Source organism: Strix aluco, chromosome 3 (assembly GCF_031877795.1).
Source record: "Strix aluco isolate bStrAlu1 chromosome 3, bStrAlu1.hap1, whole genome shotgun sequence".
NCBI lineage: Eukaryota > Metazoa > Chordata > Aves > Strigiformes > Strigidae > Strix > Strix aluco.
In genome coordinates, this window is record NC_133933.1 from 77210481 (window position 1) to 77223140 (window position 12660).

At 36.7% G+C, this 12660-nt stretch overlaps 1 protein-coding gene across 1 annotated transcript in view; it reads left to right on the forward strand.

Moving 5' to 3' along the window:
• ROS1 (ROS proto-oncogene 1, receptor tyrosine kinase) overlaps nt 1-12660 on the forward strand; it is a 77314-nt gene that overhangs the window by 26505 nt on the left and 38149 nt on the right. The window contains exons 19-29 of the mRNA XM_074819270.1: nt 939-1153; nt 1484-1641; nt 2225-2387; nt 3213-3475; nt 4335-4398; nt 5034-5236; nt 5957-6168; nt 6679-6965; nt 7893-8069; nt 10419-10636; nt 11308-11449. Coding sequence (XP_074675371.1) covers nt 939-1153; nt 1484-1641; nt 2225-2387; nt 3213-3475; nt 4335-4398; nt 5034-5236; nt 5957-6168; nt 6679-6965; nt 7893-8069; nt 10419-10636; nt 11308-11449 — 2102 coding nt within the window. The remainder of the gene's footprint in view (nt 1-938; nt 1154-1483; nt 1642-2224; nt 2388-3212; nt 3476-4334; nt 4399-5033; nt 5237-5956; nt 6169-6678; nt 6966-7892; nt 8070-10418; nt 10637-11307; nt 11450-12660) is intronic.

Here is a 12660-nt window from a genome sequence, read left to right on the forward strand (position 1 = left end):
TTTTTTTTTCCCCCCAAGCATCAGATTAAACTTCTTGAATTTAATTGAACAGTATCTGTATTTACATGTGCTCCTAATGTTGTAGGCTGGCTTTGAGTGGAATCAGCTGAATTTTCTGTCTGATTTTAGACTTGCTATGATTAATGGTAAATATTTAAAGAATTAAAATATGTTGATTAGTTTTAGCTAGAACATGCAGCTCCATTGTGAACCAATTGGCCCCCATAAATCATTGTCCCTGGCATGCCAGAATAGAGATATTAGAAGCAATCCATCCTAATGGACCTGATGGTGTGTCAGAGCTTTTCCAAATTTGTTTTGGATAGCATGTGTCTAAGCTGAAAGACATTTCTGAGATGACAAAATGATGCCTTTTACAACATATTTAATATCTTACCCAGAAGATAAATTGGGACCAAAAAAGGCCTGTAAGTTTTGACATCGAAGTAACAAACCAGATTAAATCACCAGTGATCCTGGTGGAGGAAAATATTAATAGAGTTTAATAAATAATGGAAGGTTATCGTGAAAACTAGAGGAGTCAAATTCATCTAGGGACCTGCTCTAATGAAGTAGAATGAATCTCATGCTGTGAAGGAGACTCCACTGTTTCAGTGGAATTGCTGAGAGAAGGTTGGCTGATTTTTCAAAATACTCAATTTTGTACATCGATGCATCAGAATATTAAGACATTTTGTAACTGTTTTCTAATTGAAATCAAGGGAACGAAGGCTTTTTTTTTCAGGTGCTCCTGCAACACTGAAAAGTGTTCCGCTTTAGAGAACTTAAAGAAAATTTTTTGAATTATTTTCCTGCCTCCTATGTGATTATTAAGAATTTGAATTATGAGAAACTTATTGATGTGTCAAATATTGAATAAACCTTTTTCTCTCTACACATGCGTTTTCAGTTTGCTAATTTCATATGTGTTTTCACAGTTGTGGTAATGCCATGGTCAAAAAATTTACAGCATGGAGTACTTCAGAGATATCTCAGGGTGCACTGGAATACTACAGTGGTCGTTTGTTCTGGATTAATAGTCTTCAGTTCATTACAACTCAGGAAGTCAATCAGAGCCTTAGCATTCCCTTCTCACAACCAGCAGAGTTTGCAGCCTTTACCCTTGTTCACACATCACTTAAACCTTTGCCAGGTACATTGTTTTTTTTATCTAAACCCCTCAATAAAGGTATTCACTGTCAGCCTCTAATTCTTCATTTTCTAAATTCTTTAGTCATTTGACAAAAGATAAAAACAACAACTTATTAATAAATATATCAGGATATAGCTGAATAATGTAAAATTATAAAAACTGATGGGTATGGCTAAAAAAGAATACATGGTAGTGTTATTCATTGTTTCTATCTAAAAACATCTTACAGGATTTTCCATAGTACTGTAATGTTTTAAGTCAGGTTTGAAAAGTCTACCTATTGCTCATATTCTTTAAATAATTATTATTTCTTCCTCTCTTTATGGGCAGGAAATTTTTCTTTTACACCAAAAGTGATTCCAGATTCAGTACCAGAGTCTTCCATCAGGATTAAAGGAAATTCTTCAAGTTTTCACATCACTTGGAGTCCCTCCACAAATGTGGAATGGGGAACTGTCTTTTACTGCGTGGGATCAAAAGCTCTACAAGTGAGGATACTCATGCAATTCCTCCTTATTATCTATATGTATTACTGCATCTACTTGCTGATGTATCTATTTTTAAACAGAAATACAGTTTCTTCTCCAGCATGTACAAATCGGTCAAGTAACCAAACTAAACTGTAAATATAAAGCAAGCTGTCATGTTTCACCATCACTGAGGCCAGCACAGGATGAACAAGGGCTTAGCAGTAGCTCTGGGCTAACTGCTGGGGTGTGAAGTGCCAGGCGAGGAGCTCCCAGTGCTCAAAGATGTGTGAGAAAGCCTTTCACAGTAATGCTGAGATGGAAGTGTCCTCGGAGCTGTCAGTGGGACAGCCTTTGCCTGAATGTGAAATCTAGCCTTCATCCACACTTAATTTTAGCACATTTGGCAAGCTTTCCTTTAAAGTCAAAGGGCATCGCTACAGTGCCACAGGAGCTGGTGAAACAACGACCACTCACAGGAAGAGAAGCTCTGTCTTGATTTAGTTGACCAGCTTGGTGAGAGAAATTTTGGAAAATTGAAGGTCTTTCTAAGAGGGAAACAAAATGTTTTGTTTTATTTTATTCTGTTTTATTTCATTTACAGTCTTTGGAGAGTGAACGGTGTCTCCATCCCCATAACCTGACAGTGCCATCCTACAGAGTTGATTGGCTAGAACCATTTGCATTCTTTGATTTTACTGTCACTCCATACACATACTGGGGCAAGGGACCAACAACATCTGTATCCCTTCGAGCTCCTGAAGGAGGTACTAGAATTTTAAATCCCATTCCTCACCCATAATGGGTACTGGAACCTGGTCTATCTCAGCAAGTGAAACCCTGGAGAGGAATGATCAACTTTCAGGGCTAGTCAGCTGTAGGCAGAGTTGCAAGGACATGTTCCTGAGTATCTCTGGCAATTATCTATTGCACACGTAAATACACAAAATTGCAGTAATAGATTTTGGAACAGAAAGTGCACGACAATATATCCACCATGTGCCTAAAACTATGAGCAAGAAAGAGAAACTGAGATCCATTACAATGACTATCAAAGGCTGCATGTAATATCTTAACCACTTATTAAATTTTTAATAAACATTATGAACTTTTACTTCAGTGTTTATTTTTGCTGTCATGCAGGTCAGAGTTAAGTCAGCTAAAATGTAGTGTTGAGTGACTGGAGCTCTGAGAAAGTTTAAGAGCTGTGGTAGATTTTGAAGTGGATAGGAGACAGGATAGAGTACACTCTAGTTGTGAAAATTCTTGCAGCTCCATTGTTACCTGCAGGATTTGGCTAAATAGACATGTCCCAATCTGAGTGCAGGAGTGCATTTGTCTCTGTTTATACATATCTTTTTTTTGCTAAGCAAGTTAAAATCAGATACCTGCACACCAATGACAAACAGAAAGAAATTACCATGAAGTTTTAGATATTCTTCTGTAATTGACACCTCACCAATTGCTATCTGTTTCTGTCAGCACTGAGGTTGTAAAGTTTAGGCTCAAAACTAAAAAAGTTAATTACAAGGTAGAGTTTGTGTTTTAATAGGAGTACTTTGCTCTGTGTTTTTTATCTTTTTTTAATACAGTTCCTTCAGCCCCCACAAACCCTAGAATATATGTGTTACAAAATAAACTACATGCAAGTGATGAGAAAGTCCTTGTGGAGTTCAGGTGGGGCAGACCTGAAAGGAGCAATGGAGTATTAACACACTTCAAGATTTACTATCAACTATTGAGTCAGAGTGGCACTGCTGACACTTTCATGGAGTGGAATGTGAACAATGTTAAACCCACTCTGATGCTCTTTTCTCTCAGCGATGTGCTTCCCAGCCTCACAGTAAGGTTTCAGGTATGAAAAATTACTGAGCTTATCTCATGCTAGATGGTAGATGTTATCACTGCAGCCTGATGTGTTTGCTAGGAGACGGTATTGAGCCTGGGGCAAGAACTTGTGGTTTCTGCTAGTGGAACTGCTGTTTCACTGACTCACCCTTGGATACCTGGCTTAACCTTTCTACTTATTGTGTTGTTCACTAAATAAGGTGGAAATAACGCTGCAATATTATACAGAAACCTCTAAAGATCTCCTAAAGCCACTGCTAAAAGCTGCAAGTTAAACACAGATTTGACTGAGCTGGTGGAGGGGTGACAGGCTATTAAAACAGAGCCACAGACCAAGAGAAGTTCCACTGCTGGAGAAATGAAAGGATTCACATGGCTTCCATAAAAAGAAACTTCCATATTAAAACTTGTCAGGAGGTCATGTTTTCATTGCAATACAAGGTTTGGGACACAGAGAACGTGTGCTTGAAAGACAAGTTAAAAGCACGAGAGCATGTAATAGACCAGGTACTGATGGAGGAGAACACCATCTTGGTTGTAACATCAACCAACAGTAGGAATTGCTCCAGCCTGGGAAAGGAGATAAGACTGTCTGGTGTCCTTTGAACTCTAATTAATAGATGCAGCATGAATTGCCACTCTCTGGGCCACTGCTTAAAATTCTCTTCAAAGCCATGGTCCAACCCTGAATATAGCCTTTGAACTGACCAGCACAGCCTCAGGTCAAACAGACCACATGCATATATTCCTAGCTGAGCGGCCAGCGGATCTGGTTCTGGTTTTGTCATTAACTATGACTCTACAGGCTCGTGAATGCAATCATTTATGCTGCTACTTAACATATATAACAATCTCCTGTCCCACAGGTGCAAGCCTTCACCTCTGTGGGTCCAGGACCTTTGTCTGATATAGCAGAGAGGAATTCATCAGGTATTAGATGCCATCTCATGGTTTATGTGTAATAGCTGGTGAAATCGACAGTACAGGAATTTGGTAACCTGATAAATAGCCTTTGACTCTTTGTGTGAAATTTGTTTCACCCTACAGTAGAAACAACAGAGGAAATAGTTACAGCTTCTAACATGAAATGATTTACACATTTCTTATAATCAGATTCAATTTCAGGAATTTCAAGATTTTCCTTAAAACTATGTTAAATTATCTTTTCTAAGCAACCCCAGGATAGTCTGGAACAGCAGGTTTTGATCTGTAATCTGCATACTGCTAGAGATCATAGAATATTTCTAATTGGGCTGTGAGGGTAACCAGGGATCATAGGCTATTTCTAGTTGGGCTGTTAAAGGTAATTAAGTGAGCAAATCTGTTTTTACTAGGCTTAAATTTGTTAGGTAAACATCCACAATGCCATTGAAAAAAAATCTTAGAAGTTTGCACGTGATGTCAAGAAGGCACCTCATTATTTTATTTATTTGCTGTGACACAGGACCCAATATAATTTGTGCAGGGCCATAGTTTACTTTTATCTTGTACTTGCTTTACTTCTGAATGACTGCTATTGTCTAGAATGTTTTTTTGTAAATTCTGCTGTGCTCTTTTCCTTCCAGATCTTTTCCCTGTCCCAACTCTTATAACTGTTTCTGCCAACAAGTTGTTTCTTACTGACATAGACAATAATCATACCATATGGGAACTTTCAGCAAAGACAAATGTAAAGGACATCTGTTATACTGCTAATGATGGCAAAGTGTACTATGTGGTAGAAGATTCTCTTTTTCTTCTGAATATACAGACTACTTCAAAGTTTCAGGTATTCCTTTGTTCATTCCCTTGCTTGAGAGAATCTAGGAGAATATGTGGCCATTATTGTAATTATTTTGGGGCTAATTATGTTACTGAAGAAGTCAAACATGCACATTTGAAACTGCAAAAAAGCAGCATGATGAACAAAGCACATTTAATGGCAAAATACAGTGGGAAAAACAGAACTGGAAAGACACAATTTTCTTAATGACTGTCAGTTCGTATGAGATGTAATATGAAAGAGCTTGGCTGGATAATTTTCCTCTCTAGCAGTACAATAAAAATATGTATAATATAATAAAATTTGGACTTCAACTTTTTGTCATCAATAGCTATTAGAATAGACCAGAGTATGCCATTGGTAAAGTTGTCCTATTAAACATGTACGATTTTACTGACATCTGCTTTGTTGATAAGATATTTCAACAGATATTTAATTTAAAATTTTTACTATTAAATACAAGAAATTTATTTTTTGTATCAAATGCAATTTAATTTGATTTCAAGCATATGGAAGCAACATGGAAGCAACAATTGATATTTGTGAGACAATAGTTTTCATTTGTATAAAAAAATTGGAATCTTTGTTCCATGACATCTCTTTATATTTTGACTTGTACTTGCCAAGTATAAATTAGTTTGGAAACATAATTTCATAATGTCCTAGCATCAGGTGGAAAAATTCTGCTTTCAAGCAGTTTTAGTAATGTTTTATTTTTTTCTAAAGTTTTTCAAAGATGTATATCTTCACAATGCCACAGCCATCACAGTTGACTGGATTGCAAGACATCTCTTTGTTGCTCTGAAAACACCATGGAATGAAACTCAAATATTTGTTATTGATCTTGAGCTCAAGATAAAATCTCTAAAAGCTTTGAATATACAGTTGGGTAAAGGTAATTCAACTGTATCATCTCTGTTGTCATATCCTTTCTTAAGGTAAGGCATATATTACTAATAACTGTTTAAAGTGGATTTTAAACACGATTTTCAGGAAATCATCAACTGCTAAGGACCGAAAAGGACTTTTTATAGTATATAAGTTTCTTGTGTTGTGTAAATCTCAGAAATTTCTGTATGTAGTTCTACTTTTATACTGCTAGTTGATCTTGGACATTTCTCATTTCAAAAACATGTCTGTGTTTGAGTAAAGGTTTTAAATGATACTTAAATATTGACAGGTTCTATTTAAGTGATGCAAATGAAAGTCAGCACCAGAAAACAATTTTTTACAGTAACTGTTCTAACCAGAATAGTCAGTTATTGTGACCTTCTATTCAAAAATGTCCTTTAAACACCTGGAATCACTATACAAGTATGCTGCTGTAGTTACTTTGTTTTAAATATTTGGGAGGTTTGTGATTTACAGGTTGTCACTTAGGACTGCATTTAGGGCAGATTGCTCAGATTGAAGTTTTTCTACTGTAAGCAATGCATTTTATTTCATAGCCGCTTGTACTGGATGGAAGAGCTTGATTATGGCAGCTGCATATTTTATTATGATATTCTGAATAACACCATGCACCACATTTTGGGATATATATCAGTGGAAGAACAGATGAGGAACTACTGCACCTGTAATGTGGCAGAAGCAGAGCTAGGAAGACCTATGAGTATAGATGCATCTGACTCCAATAATCCCCAGCTGCTTTTTATCAGGGGAAGAGACGAAATATGGGCCTCAGATGTGGATGGTTGCCACTGCTGGAGAATTACCAAAATACCAAGTTTTCAAGGTCTGAATGCTCTGTTATGTTTCTAGGTAGTTTGTGATTCTTGCTGTCTCTTACATCAAACAATGTTCATTTCAGCAAAATAGCGTTCATAAAGCACTTTCTTTATAAAATTGATTCATCTATATGCAAGATGGACAAAATGCTTGTGTTCTGTGTACCCTGTTGATACAAACTAAGAAAAAAAGCAGTGTGAGGATATTTACTGATGCACAGTATGTATTCTAGTAAGATGTAAATCAAATGGAGATGCTACAGCCTCAAATGCTACTTGTCAATAGATTTCACTTATAGTATTAACATATTATTTTGCTAGAGTTTTGTATTAGATACACCTATTACAATTTATCTCAATGAAAAGTTAAAATACCATCTTAAGTTATGCCTGAAAGTGACACTACAGACTTCAATATGTGGAGAGGGTACTTTGTGCAGGTAGAGTCTTGTATGACAACTTATCTATGTTGCACTTCTTTTAACGACAACAGTCTTCATTGCTCAGTTTTCAGCTTGGTTCTGGAGGAGTGCTGGTAAAGCTGTTCTGTTACTGGAGGAGGTGTCTTAATTGTTCCTGGGAGATGGCAGAGTACTGTGGTTTTCATCTTGTAAAAATGATGAGTTTCTACAGACAACTCTTGCTCTTGTGTTTTATTTCTGGTGTTTGTTAATTGAATTGCAGTTCTCATAATTATGGATATTAAAAAGCCTTCAAATCTACACTTATAAACCGAAATAACGAAGTGTCTCAGGTTCATGACACCTATTGGAAAATATCACAAATCTCTTTTCAAGGGGAGGTCTTTGAAGATATGGTATGACCAAGACACTCACCCATATTGATTCACTGTGAATACAAGCACACATCTGCTTTTGTAAAATTGTCTGCTCAGGGTTTATTCTGAAGCTTAACTATACAATGTTTTTCTACAGGTAAGAAAATTGGTAGCTTGACTGTAGATAAGAAATTTATATACTGGAGCACTGAAACAAAGGAATACACTGAGATTTGGCTAGCAAATAAAGAAAGCACAAGACACTTTCTTCAGAAGAGAGCAAATCATGAGTTGAAAATCTTTGCCTACAGCTCAGCAGCGCAATTGTATCCAGGTAGAGGGAATTTTTGTTGTTTTGTAAATGTTACAAATTTATTCCAAAGCATGTATTTGAGTTGCACATCATGCTACGTGTATTAATATAAAGTATGCTTTATGGATCCAGGTATCTTCTAGAGGGAAAAAATTCACTATACACATTTTTTAAAGGATGAATATAAGGACTGGCCTTGTGTTGGATCACATGGAAGGTCATGATGATAAATATTGCTCATGTTTCAAAGGCTCAGGATGTTAACACCAAACCATGCCTAAAGCACACAAAAATATCAAACATGTCCACAATGTGTTATAGCAAGAGGTTGATAATGATCCCTATTATGATACAGATTTATGGTTTTGTTGACAAGTATGCAAAGCTGAAAAAAAAAGTCTGCCCTTCCAAAGACAAAGAGATAAGAACTTTGCTTATTAAAATAATTTATAAAGAATTACCTGAGAGGCAATTACAGCTTACTTTATAGTAGGCCCAGGCTTCACTTAGAACTCCTAATATTTTAAACAAACCATTGTTGAATGATAATGAAAGAAATAAAAATTAGTTTTAATAGAAAGTTGAGATTCATTGTACCTATAGGGATTATCTCTGTAAATGGGGATGTTTAGAACAGCTATTAGCATGATGAATATATTCAAAATAATTCTTTAACTTCAGTTTTGCATAAAAACCTGACAAATATACAAGAGAATATTTTAACAGGATGGACTTCTTTGTAATAAAAGAATTTCACATTCTTTTGGGCAGCCAGTAGAGTTACTCCTGCCTGCAGCTGCTCTGACCAGTGCCCAGGCTATTCTTACCAGCACTTTGGGCAAGTTTGTTCCCATGAGATCTGTGTGGGCTTGGCATTGGTGCAGGAGCCTGGTTTGGTCCTGATACAGAATGTACCAATCCCTATCCGCAGGGATAGGGTTTCCTGCACAAGACCCAGGCTTAGCTGGTGCAGAAAAGGAAGAACCAAATTTCAGTCCAAAGAGATTATTTCCACTCAGAGATCCCCATGGAGCTCTTCTTATTTTCACTGACTGCTGCAAATATATTTGGAGGAATACACACCCTTGGCATTTGTGGGGGGAAGGGTGATGCACAGGGGGGAAGGGTGATGCACAGGATTATGCACACAAGTTTAAGGTAAAAGTAAATGAACATTCTAAAATAAGAAAAAAATATTTTATTCTCCTCAGTACTGAAAGGAAATGGTGTCTATGTGAAAAACTGATGTTTGCAAAGACCAGTTGGGTTGACTGACATGCTTTTTATTGCTTTAGTGATGTGAGCAAGGAGTACTGCTAGAGTTTCCTTTCTTTCTAACCTATTTAATTGCCATCCAGAGATGTGATGTCAGTTGATCATTTCACACATCAGAAGTACTCAGTGAAAATTACTGTCCTGTCACAGATTCTGTGAGAGAATGATTTCTCTTCAGGGTTAGGAGGAAGGGGACTGAATATGTAGTGAAGGATTTTCTTGTCAGAGTAAACACGTTTCTATGGAACTGCCTGACAGAAACTTTAACTCTGAAAAGGACTCAATTTTTATTCCATCTGGGACTTTTCCCATAGGAGTTTTACTACTCTAGGTAGCTATAAAATTGACAAAGATTCAACCTTATGTTTATTTCTGTTGAACAGACTTTTTTATTCTCCTTCCCTTATATGCATGAATATGACTTTGGTAGGAGTGACAAAGTTGCTCATTTAGGGAGAAAGGATCTCAACAATGAGGTCAGTTGTTCTGGACCAAAGCCAAACATTTGTCCTTGTACAATATTCCCCATGCATGTGCCTTAATCTTTTCCTTCTTGGCAGCAAGTCCATTTAATGTATTTTTAATTTCTTTTTAAAAGTACATCAAGTGATGAGGACTTTCCTTTTGTTACTCTTTGTTTACTGTCAGAGAGTAGTTTTCTACTGTTTTTTCCCTATAGACTCCCTATAGAAAGCTACTCTCTATTCTGCACATCTGTCTTTCCTGTGACAAGCAAGTTTGGACTCATCAGTGTGTACTGCATGATAACACAGCCACCAAGATTTGGATTTCCGAGGTATTTAGGTACTAAATACCTTAAAGAAGAGCCTAAATTCTTTAGTAAATCTGTACCTTTAGTAAACCTGTATCTTATCGAAGATAAATGAGACTTTACTTTGATGACCATTATTTTTGTGTCCATGAAAGTAATCAAATAAAGTACATTCAGGTGGAAATTTTTTCTATTTCTGTTTGTGAAAACAGAGAATATACCTTGTGGTTATGCTTTCTCATAGGAATGGTGGTAGAATCCCTTGCAAGTTTGAATTGGTCAGCAGTAATTCATTTGTTTAAATTTTTTGATGTCTTTCCTAGATAAAAGATGCCTGATTCTATTGCCAGACAGCGAGAAACCTACTATCCTTGATACGACGAATACCAGTTTTACGTTAAGCTTGCCATCTGTCACACCACAGCAGCTATGCCCCAGCATATTGCAGCCTACGCCAACATATCTGGTATTTCTCAGACAAATGACTAACAACCACAGGAACTCAAGCTACTGTTTGTCTGATCTACAACAAAAAACATTGGTATGGCTATTTTTGAACAAAAATGCACATGATATCATATATAAACAGAGAATGTGATATCACTTCTAGTTATTTTATAAACCATTCTGTAACTTTCTATCAGGGAGTTTTTCCACTTCTACATCCTCAACAGTAATTCCCCTTTCTGTTTGGTATTTATTAAGTGGTAAATTCCTTAGGTTTCCTTTGTACAAGTACTCCTCAACTTTTTAATATGTCTTTGCTAAAATCCTTTTGAAATGTGTCTTCACTTTCTACTTGTAAAAAGAACAGTTGTGGTTGATATTAATCTGTTTAAATAACTCCTGAGTCTGTCCAGCAACCATATGGCTTGCCTTGATGTGTTTCGAGGCAGTTGTACTTGCCTTCGTAATTTTTTCTTCTGTTACCTTTTTTTGACTTTGCCATTTCCTATTTAAGTATCATCCACTGAACAATGTGGTATTGTAGCCATGCTAATTACACCTCAGCTTGTTTTTTGATATGTGTTTTCTGTAGTGACCTATTACCAAACTATCATTTTAACATTCTTTCTGAAACACTAAAGTGTATTAGAATACAAAAGCACTACTGTATTACTTTTTAACACTCATTTCATTGACAGATGATTGTTGTGACATATGACTCTCTTTTCTAAGAATACATGTTTATTATCTGATTTTGATTTACAGGAATTTCAGGGTTCTATAGCCATCATAGACAACCTACAGCCATTTTCAAGTTATGCCATAAAAATTGCGGTGAAAAACTACTATTCAGATAAGGAAGTGATGCCTATGAGAAAAGAGACAATAGGCACAACTCTGTATGGAGGTTTGTTTCACATTTTATTCTGATTTTGAACAGAATTCTCATCTCAGTTAAAGGAAAGTGTATGTAAGTTTGGGCAAATCAGAAAGCAGAGAAATTTTCTGCTTAAAATGTAACTTGTGTAGATCTTCACAAGGTTTTGGCAACCAGACTTGATGAATCTGTAAGACTTGTATATATTCATAAGACTTGTATATATTCTTTAATACTTTTGCTCACTTGCTTCCTGAGAAAAGATAAACTATGGTTAAAAATGGCTAAACAGTTACAGTTTCTGCCTTGGGTCACATTTTTAATAAGTTGTATTTGAATGTATATGTGGTTACATATGTTTAAATATGTGTGTTATATATTCATTCAGCATTAAGATTTTTCCCCTTAGCTTGACATTATTCTCATAATTACTGTTTTTTAGGGTAATGCAAACTTGATTTATTGTAAACCAGGCTGAAAAGACAACACTCTGTTTTTACTTCTTTTGGCCTGAATGCAGATAGCACATTTTCAGTTGGTTTCAAGCATTTTGATATGCCCTTCTTAGTCCCTTTCACACTAGAAGATGAAAACTAGGAGTAGTGCTTTGAACTTGAATGTTCACTGTGTCATTTAGGGCAGAGAGTGGACTGGTTAGGGATTACCTAAAAATAAATAAATACATCAGTAAACTTATGTAACTAGGGCAGAAGGAAGCTAAGAAACTTCAGTGGGAGTGAATGGGTGAGAGAGGTATGAGTGAAGGCAAGAGGCCAAGGTATGATGGCAAGTGTGGTGGGTTGACCCTGGCTGGATGCCAGGTGCCCACCAAAGCTGTTCTACCACTCGCTTCCTCAGCTGGACAGGGGAGAGAAAATATAATGAAAGGCTCATGGGTCGAGTTAAGGACAGGGAGAACATTCACCAATTACTGTCACAGGTAAAACAGACTCAACTTGGGGAAAAATTAGTTTAATTTATTACCAATCAAATCAGAATGAGATAATAAGAAGTAAAAAATAAATCTTAAAAACATCTTCCCGCCACCCCTATCTTCTTTCCGGGCTCAACTTTACTCCCGATTTCTCTACTTCCTCCCCCTGAGTGGTGCAGGGGATGGCGAATGGGGGTTGCGGTCAGTTCATCACACATCGTCTCTGCTGCTCCTTCCTCCTCAGGGGGAGGACTCCTCACACTCTTCCCCTGCTCCAGCGTAGGGTCCCTCCCACAGGCGACAGTCT